Below are 12,954 nucleotides of genomic sequence, written 5' to 3'. Positions count from 1 at the left end.
TGAATCTGTTCCATGTTTCTAATGAGTGCTTCATAGGCTGAATCTATTCCATGTTTCTAATGAGTGCTTCATAGGCTGAATCTATTCCATGTTTCTAATGAGTGCTTCATAGGCTGAATCTATTCCATGTTTCTAATGAGTGCTTCATAGGCTGAATCTATTCCATGTTTCTAATGAGTGCTTCATAGGCTGAATCTATTCCATGTTTCTAATGAGTGCTTCATAGGCTGAATCTATTCCATGTTTCTAATGAGTGCTTCATAGGCTGAATCTATTCCATGTTTCTAATGAGTGCTTCATAGGCTGAATCTTGTACAAAAGAATGTGCCAGGTGGCCTGTATGAATTCATCTTCTATTTTGGCTATAGGGATTTTGGAGAACTTTAACCTGTCCCTATGCTGTTTTAATAAATCAAGTCAGTCACTTGCCTTGACTATAACCATGAAGTAGACCCAACTATGAAATTAGAGACGGAATGTTACAGAATATACGTTTTTTTCTTCTTCTTTGGAATGGATAAAAAGTATACAACATGAAGAGCAATAATGACTTGAGACCGTGTGGGAAGACAAGGGAGGGGCTTATAAAGTATCAACTTCAATGTTTTAGCTTTTGAGGCGTGCACCGAAGCAAACCCTCACTAAACCCTTAGGTTACTTTCATACAACCACTGTTTATAAGCTCATCCGCACTTTTAGCCTACACACGGAGTTCTGACGTTCGATCTAAACGTAGTTCCTTCGTTGGAATTAGACTGTTGATTCAACGTTGTTGGAGAGCTGGATTTCAATTCCTGCATTTTCTCCCGCAAGATTGTGTTTGAACCTTTACTGTTCCGAACCCACAAGTCTTGGAGCCAGAACGTAGGAGGGAAAGGACAAGAAAAAGCCAAAAAGGCTATCTGAAACATGCTCTCCTTGTTGTGTCTCATGCTGTTTGTTGCACGTGTGTTCTCCTCATCGACACGTAAGTAGCCTACAAAACTCAGAAGTGTGATATTGTGAGAAGCCGACTACCAAGTTTGGCATAAACCTGTTTCGACTGATTTGAAGGGGAGGGACGCTCACCCTCTATTAGTCAACAAATAAAATTACATCTTATGTACATGTTACAATTCTCAACAATGTGTTAGATACATTGTATGTAAAGGTAAAGGTACAAAATACAAAGCTCACTGTCTGATTCACAGGTGTCCAGACTGTCCACATGTGTACTTGCCAGGTTATTATAAAATACCTGTATTATGAACTGGGTGATTTGAGCCCTGAATGCTGATTGGCTGAAAGCTGTGGTATAACAAAATGTATAAACTGGGTGGTTCGAGCCCTGAATGCTGATCAGGTGACAGCCATGGTATATCAGACCATATACCACGGGTATGACAAAACATTTATTTTTACTGCTCTAATTACATTGTTAACCAGTTTATAATAGCAATATGGCACCTCTGGGGTTTGTGATATATGGCCAAAATACCACAGCTAAGGGCTGTCTCCAGGCATTCCACGTTGCGTTGTGCCTAAGAACAGCCCTTAGCCGTGGTATATTGGCCATATACCACACCTCCTCGGGCCATATTGCTTAAGTATACCATGAGTATGACCCCAAAATATTTTTTACTGTTGTAATTACATTAGTAACCAGTTTATAATAGCAATAAGGCACCTTGGGGGTTTGTGATATATGGCCATGTATCCAGGCACTCTGTGTTGCTTCGTGCATAAGAACAGCCCTTAGCCGTGGCATATTGGTCATATACCACACCCACTCGGGCCTGAATGCTTAAATAAAGCTCACATAATACAATAATAAATGAACAGATTATGAGTTATATTTCAAGATGTCTGATTTTTTTATGTCCAAAATATGGGCATAATGTTTGGTGGATTTGAAGATGAATTGTAAGTAAATTGGTAATAACTACTTACTTATAATGCAACAAGTATGCATAGGAGATTATGGCATTGTACACATTTGTGCATGAGTAATTGTAAACTATTCTTCATATACATTTCACCTAATTGAAACCAATATCATGTGAGAATGTTCCAAAGACAAAGTGAATGCCGGTTGGATCATTTTATTTTATTGTAATAATATCCTATGAAAACTGTAACCATGTGCCTAACAGCTAAATTGGATTTCTTTGTAATGCATTGTTGAACTAACAGAGAAATAGGCCACAGAGGTGATTAAGTTCAAAATTCAAAAATTCATCTGGAATTCCTAAGTTGAAAATTGATGCAGTGTTGCTGTGAAACATACAATTAATGTACCCTATTTGTGTATACGTAAAGTGTAAACATCAGTGGACACACTGGGTTCGGCACATCTCACACCAAGTCCTCTTTAGTCCGGTCAGATTCATAGCGCGTAGCATATTGCCACATATGTTAGATAGCTTGTCTACCGCCCACCAACAGCACACTTAATAAACCTCCTCACATTAACCCTTGAATCTCCCTCAAAGGAGCCAAGTGCTAACACATTCAAACAGGAACGCTTCTCAGGGCATTTCTAATGAAGCATCCATCATAAGATGAGTCAGAAGGAATAGTGGGGATGGAAAAGCATTCAAGAATTTGACCAACAACCTTGTCAGACCTCTCCAAGTGATCTCCCAACAGTTTCAGCACAGGACCCATAAATCCACTTCATCACTCTCAGGTTCCCCTGAGTGTTTGCAATCAGAAAGATTCATTATCTATTAACTCTGAACATATTAATATCAAGAACAAAAATGTTCAACCAAATCAAATCAAAGTTTATTGCCGTACATGTTAAGCCATCATCAACTCCAGGAGTGAAGCCCATTTAAAGTAGTGTGTTTCTGTATGTCTCTCCCCCAGCAGTGGCTGGAATCTTCCCCCAGGACCCGGCGTTGCGGATGGGCTCCAGCCTGACGGCCACGTGCACAGTGAGCCCCGAGCGGGGGCTGCATGCCAACACTATGTACTGGACCCTTAACGGGAAGAGACTCCCTAGTAGCACGTACGACCTGCTGAGCCCCAACTGCCTCAGTGTCACTCTGCACCACCTCAATGGCTCCCAGCAACAGTCTGGGGACAACCTGGTGTGTCACAGCGGAGATGGACATGTCCTGGCTGGCTCCTGTCTCTACGTGGGCAGTAAGTGTCAGACTGGCCCTGGAGGCCTCAACCACTTCTTCTGGGGACAGGTTTTCAGAACATTGAATCCAAATCAAAATGATCCTGTGTTGTTTTTCATTCTATTCCCCCTTCAGATTTATTTCCTCCTTGAATTTGGGTGAAAATGACAAAAACTTCTCGGATGTTCTGAAAACTAGATTGTGGTCCTTAAACTGTCTGTGCTCAAAAGGCCAGCGCTGGGGTGTAACAAGGAGATAGACAAGTGAATACTGTCGGAGTCATCGATACTGTCAGAGTAAGCAGCTCAGGGCAGTGCATTTACAAAATATTGTTTTTTTGTTTGTTTAAAAGCCTTTTTGATGATAAGCTGTGTGTTTGCTATGATTTTAAAGCCTGCTATATTACTCCACTCTAATCTCTAGTGTCTCCCAGCAGTGGCTTAAGTACAGGGGGTCATGTATTATACATGACATGTATTGACAGAGGCAATGTTTCACTCATGCAGAAATCTTTGCAAACAAACAACAGAGCCCATGTGAAAGTAATAGTTATTCTATTAAAATCCTAACGTACAGAGCCTATCCTGTCTGTCTTTGAAACATACACCCAGAGCCTCAGTTTAGCTGCTCAGTTGGTTGTAATCAGCATCACTACTTTGCTTCTGTCTCTAACTACATCTGTGTTTGATAGTCTATCATGGGGAGGAATTGAGAGAGGAGCTGAATCCTCTAGCCTGTCGTCTGAGGTTAAGCAATGTGCCAGTTTGTCATTATGGGATTGAGTGATCATTATTACCCATTGTGAAATAGGAACTACTATACTGATGTATTTGTTTGTGGTACATAAGCACTTTGTTTAATGCATCATTTTAATGTCCATTGTGATACTAATGTGTTTATAACAGCGTTGTATAATACACATTGTAGTCATTAAGAGAACCATATCTTTTCACTGTTAATGTGCAGTGCCCCCGGAGAAGCCGGTCAACCTAACCTGCTGGTCCCGAAACACAAAGGACCTGAGCTGCAAGTGGACCCCTGGGGGTCGGGGCGAAACCTTCATCAAAACCAAATACACCCTCAAGTACAAATTGAGGTGAGAGCCACAGATGTCCAGCATCTCCCAGGTGATCACCCAACCCACCATCATTTCTGCCTAGAAACAATGATCGATGCATCACCTGGAACACAATGACTTTCTTTCACTCACTAAAGGCCTATGTCATTCTGATGATACATTGCAAAGACTGTAACCACTGCTTTGTTGTACTGCAGGCATTCGTTTGACTCTTAATGCTGTTTACACTGTTAACATTTCAAGGTCCAGTGCACACTGAAAATGTTACGCTTTACTGGTTGTTGGCAGTACATTATATTGAGAATTTTGTTACAGATATGAGTGACTTTATGTTGCTGTGTGTTCTGTGCAGGTGGTACGGGCGAGAGAGGGAATGTGAGGACTACAGCACGGGGCAACGCTACACGTGTTACATCCCCCGGGACTTGGCCCTCTTTACTCCCTACGAGATCTGGGTGGAGGCGTCCAATCAGCTGGGGACTGCCACCTCTGATGTCATCACTCTGGATATCCTGGATGTGGGTAAGTGGAGTGAGCCTTTTGTCCAGTCTCCCTCCTGCTCCTCACCCCGCTCCAGACCTGCTAGGGTGGGTACGCCATGAAAAGGCCCCGTCACGACGGTAGGCCCCCGTCACGACGTGCTAAATGCTTCCTCTCTCCTGTGTTACATGAGTCCATCGTGATCTCATCCTTTCCTTTTCTCTCCTCGCCTCACTTCACTCACTAACTCGCCGCCTGATCTCCTGCATATGGCTAACACACTTTCATGTGAGAAAGGAATTTTATGTGTTCCCAATCAATCCTAATAACAATATAATGGATTATGGCTGTGATTATTAAAGATAAACTGAACTGTATTAAATGTTCACTGAACTTCAGACATTTGGCAAAAATGATACACTTACAAAACACAATGAGGATGGGTAGATAAGGTTGAGGACATGGAACTAAATATCACTAAATGTCAACATTTAGCTTGGCCAACATGTTGGTCTTGTATTACAATGTGGCAATATGCCAGTTTACCACACTAGTTTATGATAAAACGGTAATCATCAGTCATATGTTGTATGTCCCTCCCTACCTTCAGGCTATGCTCAAACCCTACACCCCAATCCCTCCCTACCTTCAGGCTATGCTCAAACCCTACACCCCAATCCCTCCCTACCTTCAGGCTATGCTCAAACCCTACACCCCAATCCCTCCCTACCTTCAGGCTATGCTCAAACCCTACACCCCAATCCCTCCCTACCTTCAGGCTATGCTCAAACCCTACACCCCAATCCCTCCCTACCTTCAGGCTATGCTCAAACCCTACACCCCAATCCCTCCCTACCTTCAGGCTATGCTCAAAACCTACACCCCAATCCAAGTACTCCGTTCTGCCACCTCTGGTCTCTTGGCCCTCCCACCCCTACGGGAGGGCAGCTCCTGCTCATTCCAGTCCAAGATCTTCTCTGTCCTGGAACCCCAATGGTGGAACCAGCTTCCTCCTGAAGCTAGGACAGCAGAGTCCATGCTCATACTCCGAAAGCACCTGAAACCCTACCTCTTCAAAGAGTATCATAAATAATGGCCAGGTCGCAGTTGTAAATGAGAACTTGTTCTCAACTAGCTTACCTGGTTAAATAAAGGTGAAATGTAAAAAAAATTATAATAATCCACCTCCTCACCTCGACCCCCCTCCCCCCCAAAAAACACTTGCACTTCACTCTCTCCCCTTTCTAGCTCTGACTTTGCTGATAACTACTTTATTGAGGAAAAGGTTACTTACTATGCCTGTGATATGTGGTTGTCCCACCTAGCTATCTTTAAGATTAATACACTAACTGTAACCCGCTCTGGATAAGAGCGTCTGCTAAATGCCTAAAATGTAGATGTAATGTATAGCCTAAGGATTGAGGTGTGTCCCTGTGGTTAAAAGGGAAAGCGATTGACCTTTGTGTTGCTCTGCTATGTCCCTCCCTACTATACTGGACACACCTAGAGACTCCAGGTAGGTTGGTCTGAAGGGAGAGGAGACTGGTCGGAAGGAGGGAGGATGCCTAACACATGACACATCAAATAACCTCATATTTATTCACCATCTCCGCAGCGGAAAACATAAGCTGTGGAATTTTTCTGTGGAATCTTCCTTGATTTTCTGCTCCCCTCGGGGGCGAACTTGATGAAACCAATAAAGTGCATCAGCACACAAACAGCAAGTCAAACAGGAAATTAATGGAGCTATAGACTTCTCAAGAAGACAATCACAAATTGTCTTCTGACATCTTTATATGATTCTCTCTCCTCCTCTTTCCCCTTCTATCAGCAGCATCAAAGTACTTGACTTCTTTGAGAGCCTTACTGCAGTGGGAAACATGTTTTTTTAATGCTGGAGCGTGTGCCTAAATCATCAGACTGGGGAGAGAAAGCAGAAACAGACACTGACCTGATTACCCTGCGTCCATAACTACACTCATTCTCAGGACTGGGAGAGAAGGGGAGATTGAGAGAAAATGAGAGGGGGGGTGGGGAAGGAGATCGAGCATGATGCAGGAAGAGAGAAAGAGAGGGAGAGAAAGAAAGAGAGAGAGAATGAGACCGGGAGTGAGAGCAAGAGGATAAAATGTGGAGGATACTGTGAAATAAAGTGAACTTAAGGAGAGAAGCAAAGTTTTCTTTCAGAGTAGATGAGATAGACAGCATTGGTGCTGGACAACAGTACAGCCCAGGCCCGACACTGAACATTCATGACCGTGTTTTATTCAAACATGGTGGCTGTGATATCTAGGTATAGCTGTAGTGTCTATACAGTGTGGTACAATATTTACCAAGGGGTTTCTCAGAGTGGAGAGTGTGGATGCTGCCTCATCTCAGTCCTCTAATTGTTCAGGGCAGAAATATAGAACATAATAATGTACTACAAAACCTTAAACAACAAAGATAACATTTTTTATATATTTTTGTGCTTATGAAGCATTGCTAAGGGTATGCTCTATTTACTGAAATTAGCAGTGGTGGGAAAAGTACCCAATTGTCATACTTGAGTAAAGGTAATGATACCTTAATAAAAAAGTCATCCAGTAAAATACTACTTGAGTAAAAGTCTAAAAATATTTTGTTTTAAATTTACTGTAATTGCTCAAATATACTTACTGTAAGTATAAAAAGTAAAAGTATAAATAATTTCATATTTCTTGTATTAAGCAAATCAGACGGCGCCATTGTCTTGTTTTTTACATTTACGGATAGCCAGGGGCAAACTCCAACAAACGAAGCATTTGTGTTTAGTGAGTCCACCAGATCAGAGGCAGTAGGGATGACCAGGGATGTTCTCTTGAGAGGTGAATAAATTGGACCATTTTCCTGTCCTGCTATACATTCAAAATGTAACGAGTATATTAGGTGTCAGGTAAAATGTATGGAGTAAAAAGTACATTATTTTATTTAGGAATGTAGTGAAGTAAAAGTAGTCAAAAAATATAAATAGTAAAGTACAGATACCCCAAAAAACAACTTAAGTAGTACTTAAAATTATTTTAACTTAAGTACTTTACCACTGGAATTGTGTATTGAGTTTTTGTTCTGTAGTGTTAGCACATATAAGTCATTACACAGCTTTGTGACCAACCGGTGTCTACATCCCTGTTGTTTCAGTGACCACAGACCCTCCAGACAACGTCCATGTGAGTCGTGTGGGGGAGCTTGAGGACCAGCTGACAGTGCGTTGGGGCAGCCCCCCGGCACTCAAAGACTTCCTCTTCCAGGCCAAATACCAGATACGCTACCGACTGGAGGACAGCACTGAATGGAAGGTAGAGTAGTAACGTTACTCCAGCTTTGTTTCAACATTCATTCACTTTTCTCTCTCTCCCCAATCTCTCTCTCTTTCTGAGGTACAGTGCCACGTCTATGGCATCTTATATCTGTGTAAATATTTGAGATGTATGAGTGTCAGGTACTCTCGAGGGATTACAGAGCTGTATTTTTGGCTTTCAAGCCAAGCTTGTGCATGCTTGTTTGTGGATTCTGTTTTTACTGAAAGATAAGTGTGAAAATCTGATTTCTGCTACTTAACGTGTTTTTGTCAGGAATGTGTGCATGTGTGTGTGGTTAATAGATTCCCTATGATAGTATTTTTTATATATTTTCTTTGATGTCTCTCAGGTGGTGGACGATGTAGGTAACCAGACATCGTGTCGGCTAGCGGGGCTAAGGGCAGGGACGGTGTACTTTGTCCAGGTGAGGTGCAACCCAGTGGGGATCTACGGCTCCAGGAAGGCTGGGATCTGGAGTGACTGGAGCCACCCTTCAGCTGCCTCCACACCCCACAGTGGTGAGTAAAGGTTTACATAGCACTTTAAGAGGAAGGATAGGTCTCATAAGGTGTTATAACACTGCATTAGGATTTATTTACAACAGACATAAGCTTGCTGGGGCATTGATGACATTCGTGACTACTTGTTGATCTTCAATAGTGCACATTGAAGATTTTATGGGAAATCTTGTAAAGTTTAATATTATTATGGCTCATGATGAGCCATGGGACATTAAATTGTCCTCTAATAATCAACCTTTCATTGCCAATTAAACCAAAGAAACAATAACCTCATCCCAGATTAGTCTTCAACATCCTGAGAAAATGAGATTCAAACCGTATGTGACCACAGAACGCCAAACATCAAATTACATGATAGAAATCTTTCATCTGAGGATTAAAATAACTCAAGCTGAGAAGGCAAAGAGCTGAGGGAGACATCAGATAGATATGCTTTTTTCCCTCTTTCGTTAGGCAACTTGAAATGCAGTCTGTCAGTTGCACACAGGGAATTAACACTGAGTGGAAACAGATTTGGGGAATACAATGGCAGATAATGGGTTACAAAGGTTATGTGGTATTTACTGGGAAGGGGGAGGAAGTTGGTATCAGGCTCTGTTTGCCATGGGATATTGGTTGTGGCTGGCTTTATATTGGGAGTGCACCAAATCAATTTTGTGAATCCTTTCTATTGTAGTCATATCCAATCTATTGTAATCAAATAGACTATTCTCAATACTCAAGAGAATGACCTTGCACATTAGCCAGAGCCCAGAGGTCATGCAGAGTTCCTAGCCCCATGTGAGCCACTGACCGCTCGTCTCCAGCTGCTTTAGTTGTAGGAGAATATTAGGTTCCATTCAATCAAACCTGCATTGCGGTTACGCGACAGCTCTTTTCCCCATGGTCAAATAAAATCACAAAATGACTACGGGTACTGCAGGAAGTGTGTGGACGGGGAGTAGTTTGTACACAAAGGCACTGCGTAAACACGGCTGTGGCAGGTTCAATTGAATTGGAGCCAGTGTTCCTCTGAGCAGTCCTCTCTGACTAACCTTGTTCACACTGTCTTCTCCCTGGGCAGAGCGGCTGCAGAGTGGGTCATGTGAGCCCAAGCCAGGCGAACAGAACTCCACCCTGCGACGGGAGCTCAAGCAGTTCTTTGGCTGGGTTCGCAAACACGCCTATGGCTGCAGCGGCATGTCAATCAAGCTCTACGACCAGTGGCGGGTGTGGCTGCAGAAATCGCATAAAACACGCAACCAGGTAGGTAAGAATAATATCCCCTTTATTTCTGTTACAACTCAGTCATGGTACATAACTGTGAAGCCTATGCTATGTACTACTAGGCTACTGTAGCTCCTTATCACAACACCCTCTGTTGACAATGTGTTGAACTCTGCATACATCCTGATTTTCTGACCCCATTTGTCCTGAATTGTACTTTTGCGATGTGTTCAGTGTTGTGGAAAAACACAGAACCATCATTGCCCTAGAACTTGTTAGACTTTCTGATGTCTCTGTCTGTTTTATGTTCAGGTATGTGTGCGGTTTCCACTTTATCGGCACAGAGTACAGCTTAATGTTGATATCCACTCCGTTTGAGTCATGCAATGTCATTTTATTATTTTAATGGCATAGATTTGATTTTAAGTCGATTACCACAACAAAGAGAAATGAGCATGTTAATATAATTAACAACCACTTTAATGTGTTGCTTTTGTGTTCTCTCTGTGACATGAGGAGCTTGTTTCACAACATAACTCACCCCAAATGGCAGCCAGGAGGACTGAGTTCACCGCTAAGCCACATCCTCTGTACGCCCCCTGAACCTAATCGCTGGTTGTTATGCTACTGAGGACAAGAGAACTGCCCGACACGTTCAGCTCACCTGATTAGTGTGGCGTAGCCTGAATAGTGTCTGTGTTTAACTGCTCTGAGAAAAAAGGGCAGTTCAACTGGCTGTTACCAATACAATATTCAAATAACATACAGCTCAGACACCCATACATACCCCACAAGACATGCCACCAGGGGTCTCTTCACAGTCCAAGTCCAAAGAAAATTCACGGCAACGCTCAGTATTATACATGATCGTATGGAACTCCTTTCTCCAGTTTCTAAAGTAAACAGCAAAATGACCTTCAACAAAACAGATTAAAACCTCAACGGGATCGGTGTCCCCTCCACGGGACGGTTGAGCTAACATAGGCTAATGTGATAAGCATGAGGTTGTAAGTAACAAAAAACAATTCCCTTGACATAGACATATCTGATATGGCAGAAAGCTTCAATTCTTGTTAGTCTAACTGCACTGTCCAATTTACAGTAGCTATTACAGTGAAAGAATACCATGCTATTGTTTGAGTGCACAATTATGAACTTGAAAATGTATTATTAAACCAATTAAGCACATTTGGGCAGTCTTGATACAAAACTTTGAACAGATATGCAATGGTTCATTGGATCAGTCTAAAACTTTGCACATACGCTGCTGCCATCTAGAGGCCAAAATCTAAATTGCGCCTGGGCTGGAATAATACATTATGGCCTCTCTTGCATTTCAAAGACGGGGGGGGGAAAAAAATAAATATTTGAAAACTCATGTTTTTTTTCTTTGTATTATCTTTTACCAGAACTAATGTGTTATATTCACCTACATTAATTTCACATTTCCCCAAACTTCAAAGTGTTTCCTTTCAAATGGTATCAAGAATATGCATATCCTTGCTTCAGGTCCTGAGCTACAGGCAGTTAGATTTGGGTATGTCATTTTAGGCGAAAATTGAAAAAAAGGGTCGGATCCTTAAGAGGTTTTAAATGTCTTAAAAAGGCACAATAGTGACTGTGAAAAGACACACACACAAATAGGCACACTAACACACAATCTACACACATTATTATTTAGTTGTATATCATTGTATTTTACATTTGTGTGACTGTCTATCAGTGTAGCAGTGTTTTGTTACTTGTCATGTTTTATATTTTTTCGTGGACTCCAGGAAGAATAGCTGCTGCTTCGGCAAAAGCTAATGGGGATCCAAATAAACTAAAAACCAATACATAAGTGTCAGTATGATAAGGAATATGAATTACCGTTCAATTGAATTACCCCAATATTAAACATTTGTTTTCCCTTTCAGATTCTATAAGGCGATAAATCATAACACATCATTGAAATATTTAAGCAACATTCACAACAGCAACTGAGAAACTGTCAGAAGGCCACTTTGAGGCCTCTCGGTGAAAGCGATCCAACACTGGATATTCCAGCATTTGGTCACACACAACAACTCTTCTTTGTAGGAATCCATGTGGAACAGAAAAAGAACTGATGCAAGACGCCAGCGTGTTACACTGCTGTCTGCAGCCCTGGATTAAAATAGAGTGGAATCCCATCTCTAAGAACTTCTCCTCTCCATCCCCTCCTCTCCACACAAACACACTCTTACACTCACATCTCCTGGGAGTGCCAAAGTGGAGAGCCTTTTTCTGAGCACATTTCAGACCAAGGCCCTCTGATCGCTGAGTGGGAGCATGGAAAAGTTTCTTAATGTAGCATTAGTATGTGCTCGACTCAGATGGCCATAAATCATTTTACAGACTACCGTCAGATCAGACACATAGTGGCCACCATCACAGGCTTTTACCACAGACACAAGGGCATTATGCAATCTTGCTGGAATGTCATATACAGTATAAAGAACTTCACTAATTCAGCTCCTGTTCTGGAAACTCAATCACAGAACATTTGTCAGAATTCAAGAAGATGAAGGTATTTTCATAATGCATTTCCATTCTAACAACTTTAATAGCCACACAGTTGTCTTAGCCACACTATATATAAACAAAAGTATGTGGACACCACTTCAAATTAGTGGACTTGGTTATTTCAGCCACACAGGTATAAAATGGAGCACACCGCCATGCAATCTCCATAGACAAACATTGGCAGTAGAATGGCTTTAGTGAAGAGCTCAGTGACTTTCAACGTGGCACCTTTCCAACAAGTCATTTGGTCAAATTTCTGCTCTGCTAGAGCTTCCCCGGTCAATTGTAAGTGCTGTTATTGTGACGTGGAAACATCTAGGAGCAACAACGGCTCAGGCGCAAAGTGGTAGGCCACACAAGCTCACAGAACAGGACCACCGAGTGCTGAAGTGGGTAGCACGTAAAAATCATCTGTCCACTACAGAGTTCCAAACTGCATCTGGAAGCAACGTCAGCACAAGATCTGGCCGTTGGGAGCATCACGAAATGGGTTTCCATGGCCGAGCAGCCGCATACAAGCCTGAGATCACCATTCGCAATGCCAAGCGTCGGCTGGAGTGGTGGAAAGCTCACTGCCATTAGACTCTGGAGCAGTGGAAATGCATCCTCTGGAGTGATGTATCACGTGTCACCATCTGGCAGTCTGACTGGGTTTGGGTTTGGCGGATGCCAGGAAAACGCTACCTGCTCCAATG

The 12,954-nt window shown here is 42.3% G+C and overlaps 1 protein-coding gene across 4 annotated transcripts; it reads left to right on the top strand.

The window, feature by feature from the left end:
* Positions 1 to 602: 602 nt before the first annotated feature.
* On the top strand, positions 603 to 11,093 carry LOC106584421 (cytokine receptor-like factor 1). Of its 4 annotated transcripts, none has more exons than XM_014169734.3 (8): positions 603 to 967; positions 2,851 to 3,129; positions 4,077 to 4,206; positions 4,541 to 4,710; positions 7,828 to 7,985; positions 8,338 to 8,506; positions 9,573 to 9,754; positions 10,232 to 11,093. In XM_014169734.3, the coding sequence occupies exons 1-8, from the start codon at positions 910 to 912 to the stop codon at positions 10,316 to 10,318; spliced, it is 1,233 nt and encodes a 410-aa protein (XP_014025209.2). In that variant the 5' UTR covers positions 603 to 909; the 3' UTR covers positions 10,319 to 11,093. The 4 variants fall into 4 exon arrangements, with proteins under 4 accessions (XP_014025209.2, XP_014025215.2, XP_014025208.2 ...); XM_014169740.3 differs by having other exon boundaries at positions 9,573 to 9,758; positions 10,235 to 11,093; XM_014169733.3 differs by having other exon boundaries at positions 2,854 to 3,129; positions 9,573 to 11,093.
* The last annotated feature ends 1,861 nt before the right edge of the window (positions 11,094 to 12,954 follow it).

Source organism: Salmo salar, chromosome 23 (genome assembly GCF_965601325.2).
Source record: "Salmo salar chromosome 23, fSalSal1, whole genome shotgun sequence".
In the NCBI taxonomy this organism is placed as follows: domain Eukaryota; kingdom Metazoa; phylum Chordata; class Actinopteri; order Salmoniformes; family Salmonidae; genus Salmo; species Salmo salar.
The sequence above is the reverse complement of the archived record's forward strand: the minus strand, read 5'-3'. Positions and strand labels throughout refer to the sequence as shown.

Excerpts from the sequence above, each read along its gene's own strand:
- LOC106584421 (XM_014169732.3), top strand. The coding sequence starts at position 910 with ATGCTCTCCTTGTTGTGTCTCATGCTGTTTGTTGCACGTGTGTTCTCC. Across the intron at positions 4,711-7,827 it reads TCTGGATATCCTGGATGTGG|TGACCACAGACCCTCCAGAC; the intron begins GTAAGTGGAGTG and ends CTGTTGTTTCAG. Across the intron at positions 7,986-8,337 it reads AGGACAGCACTGAATGGAAG|GTGGTGGACGATGTAGGTAA; the intron begins GTAGAGTAGTAA and ends GATGTCTCTCAG.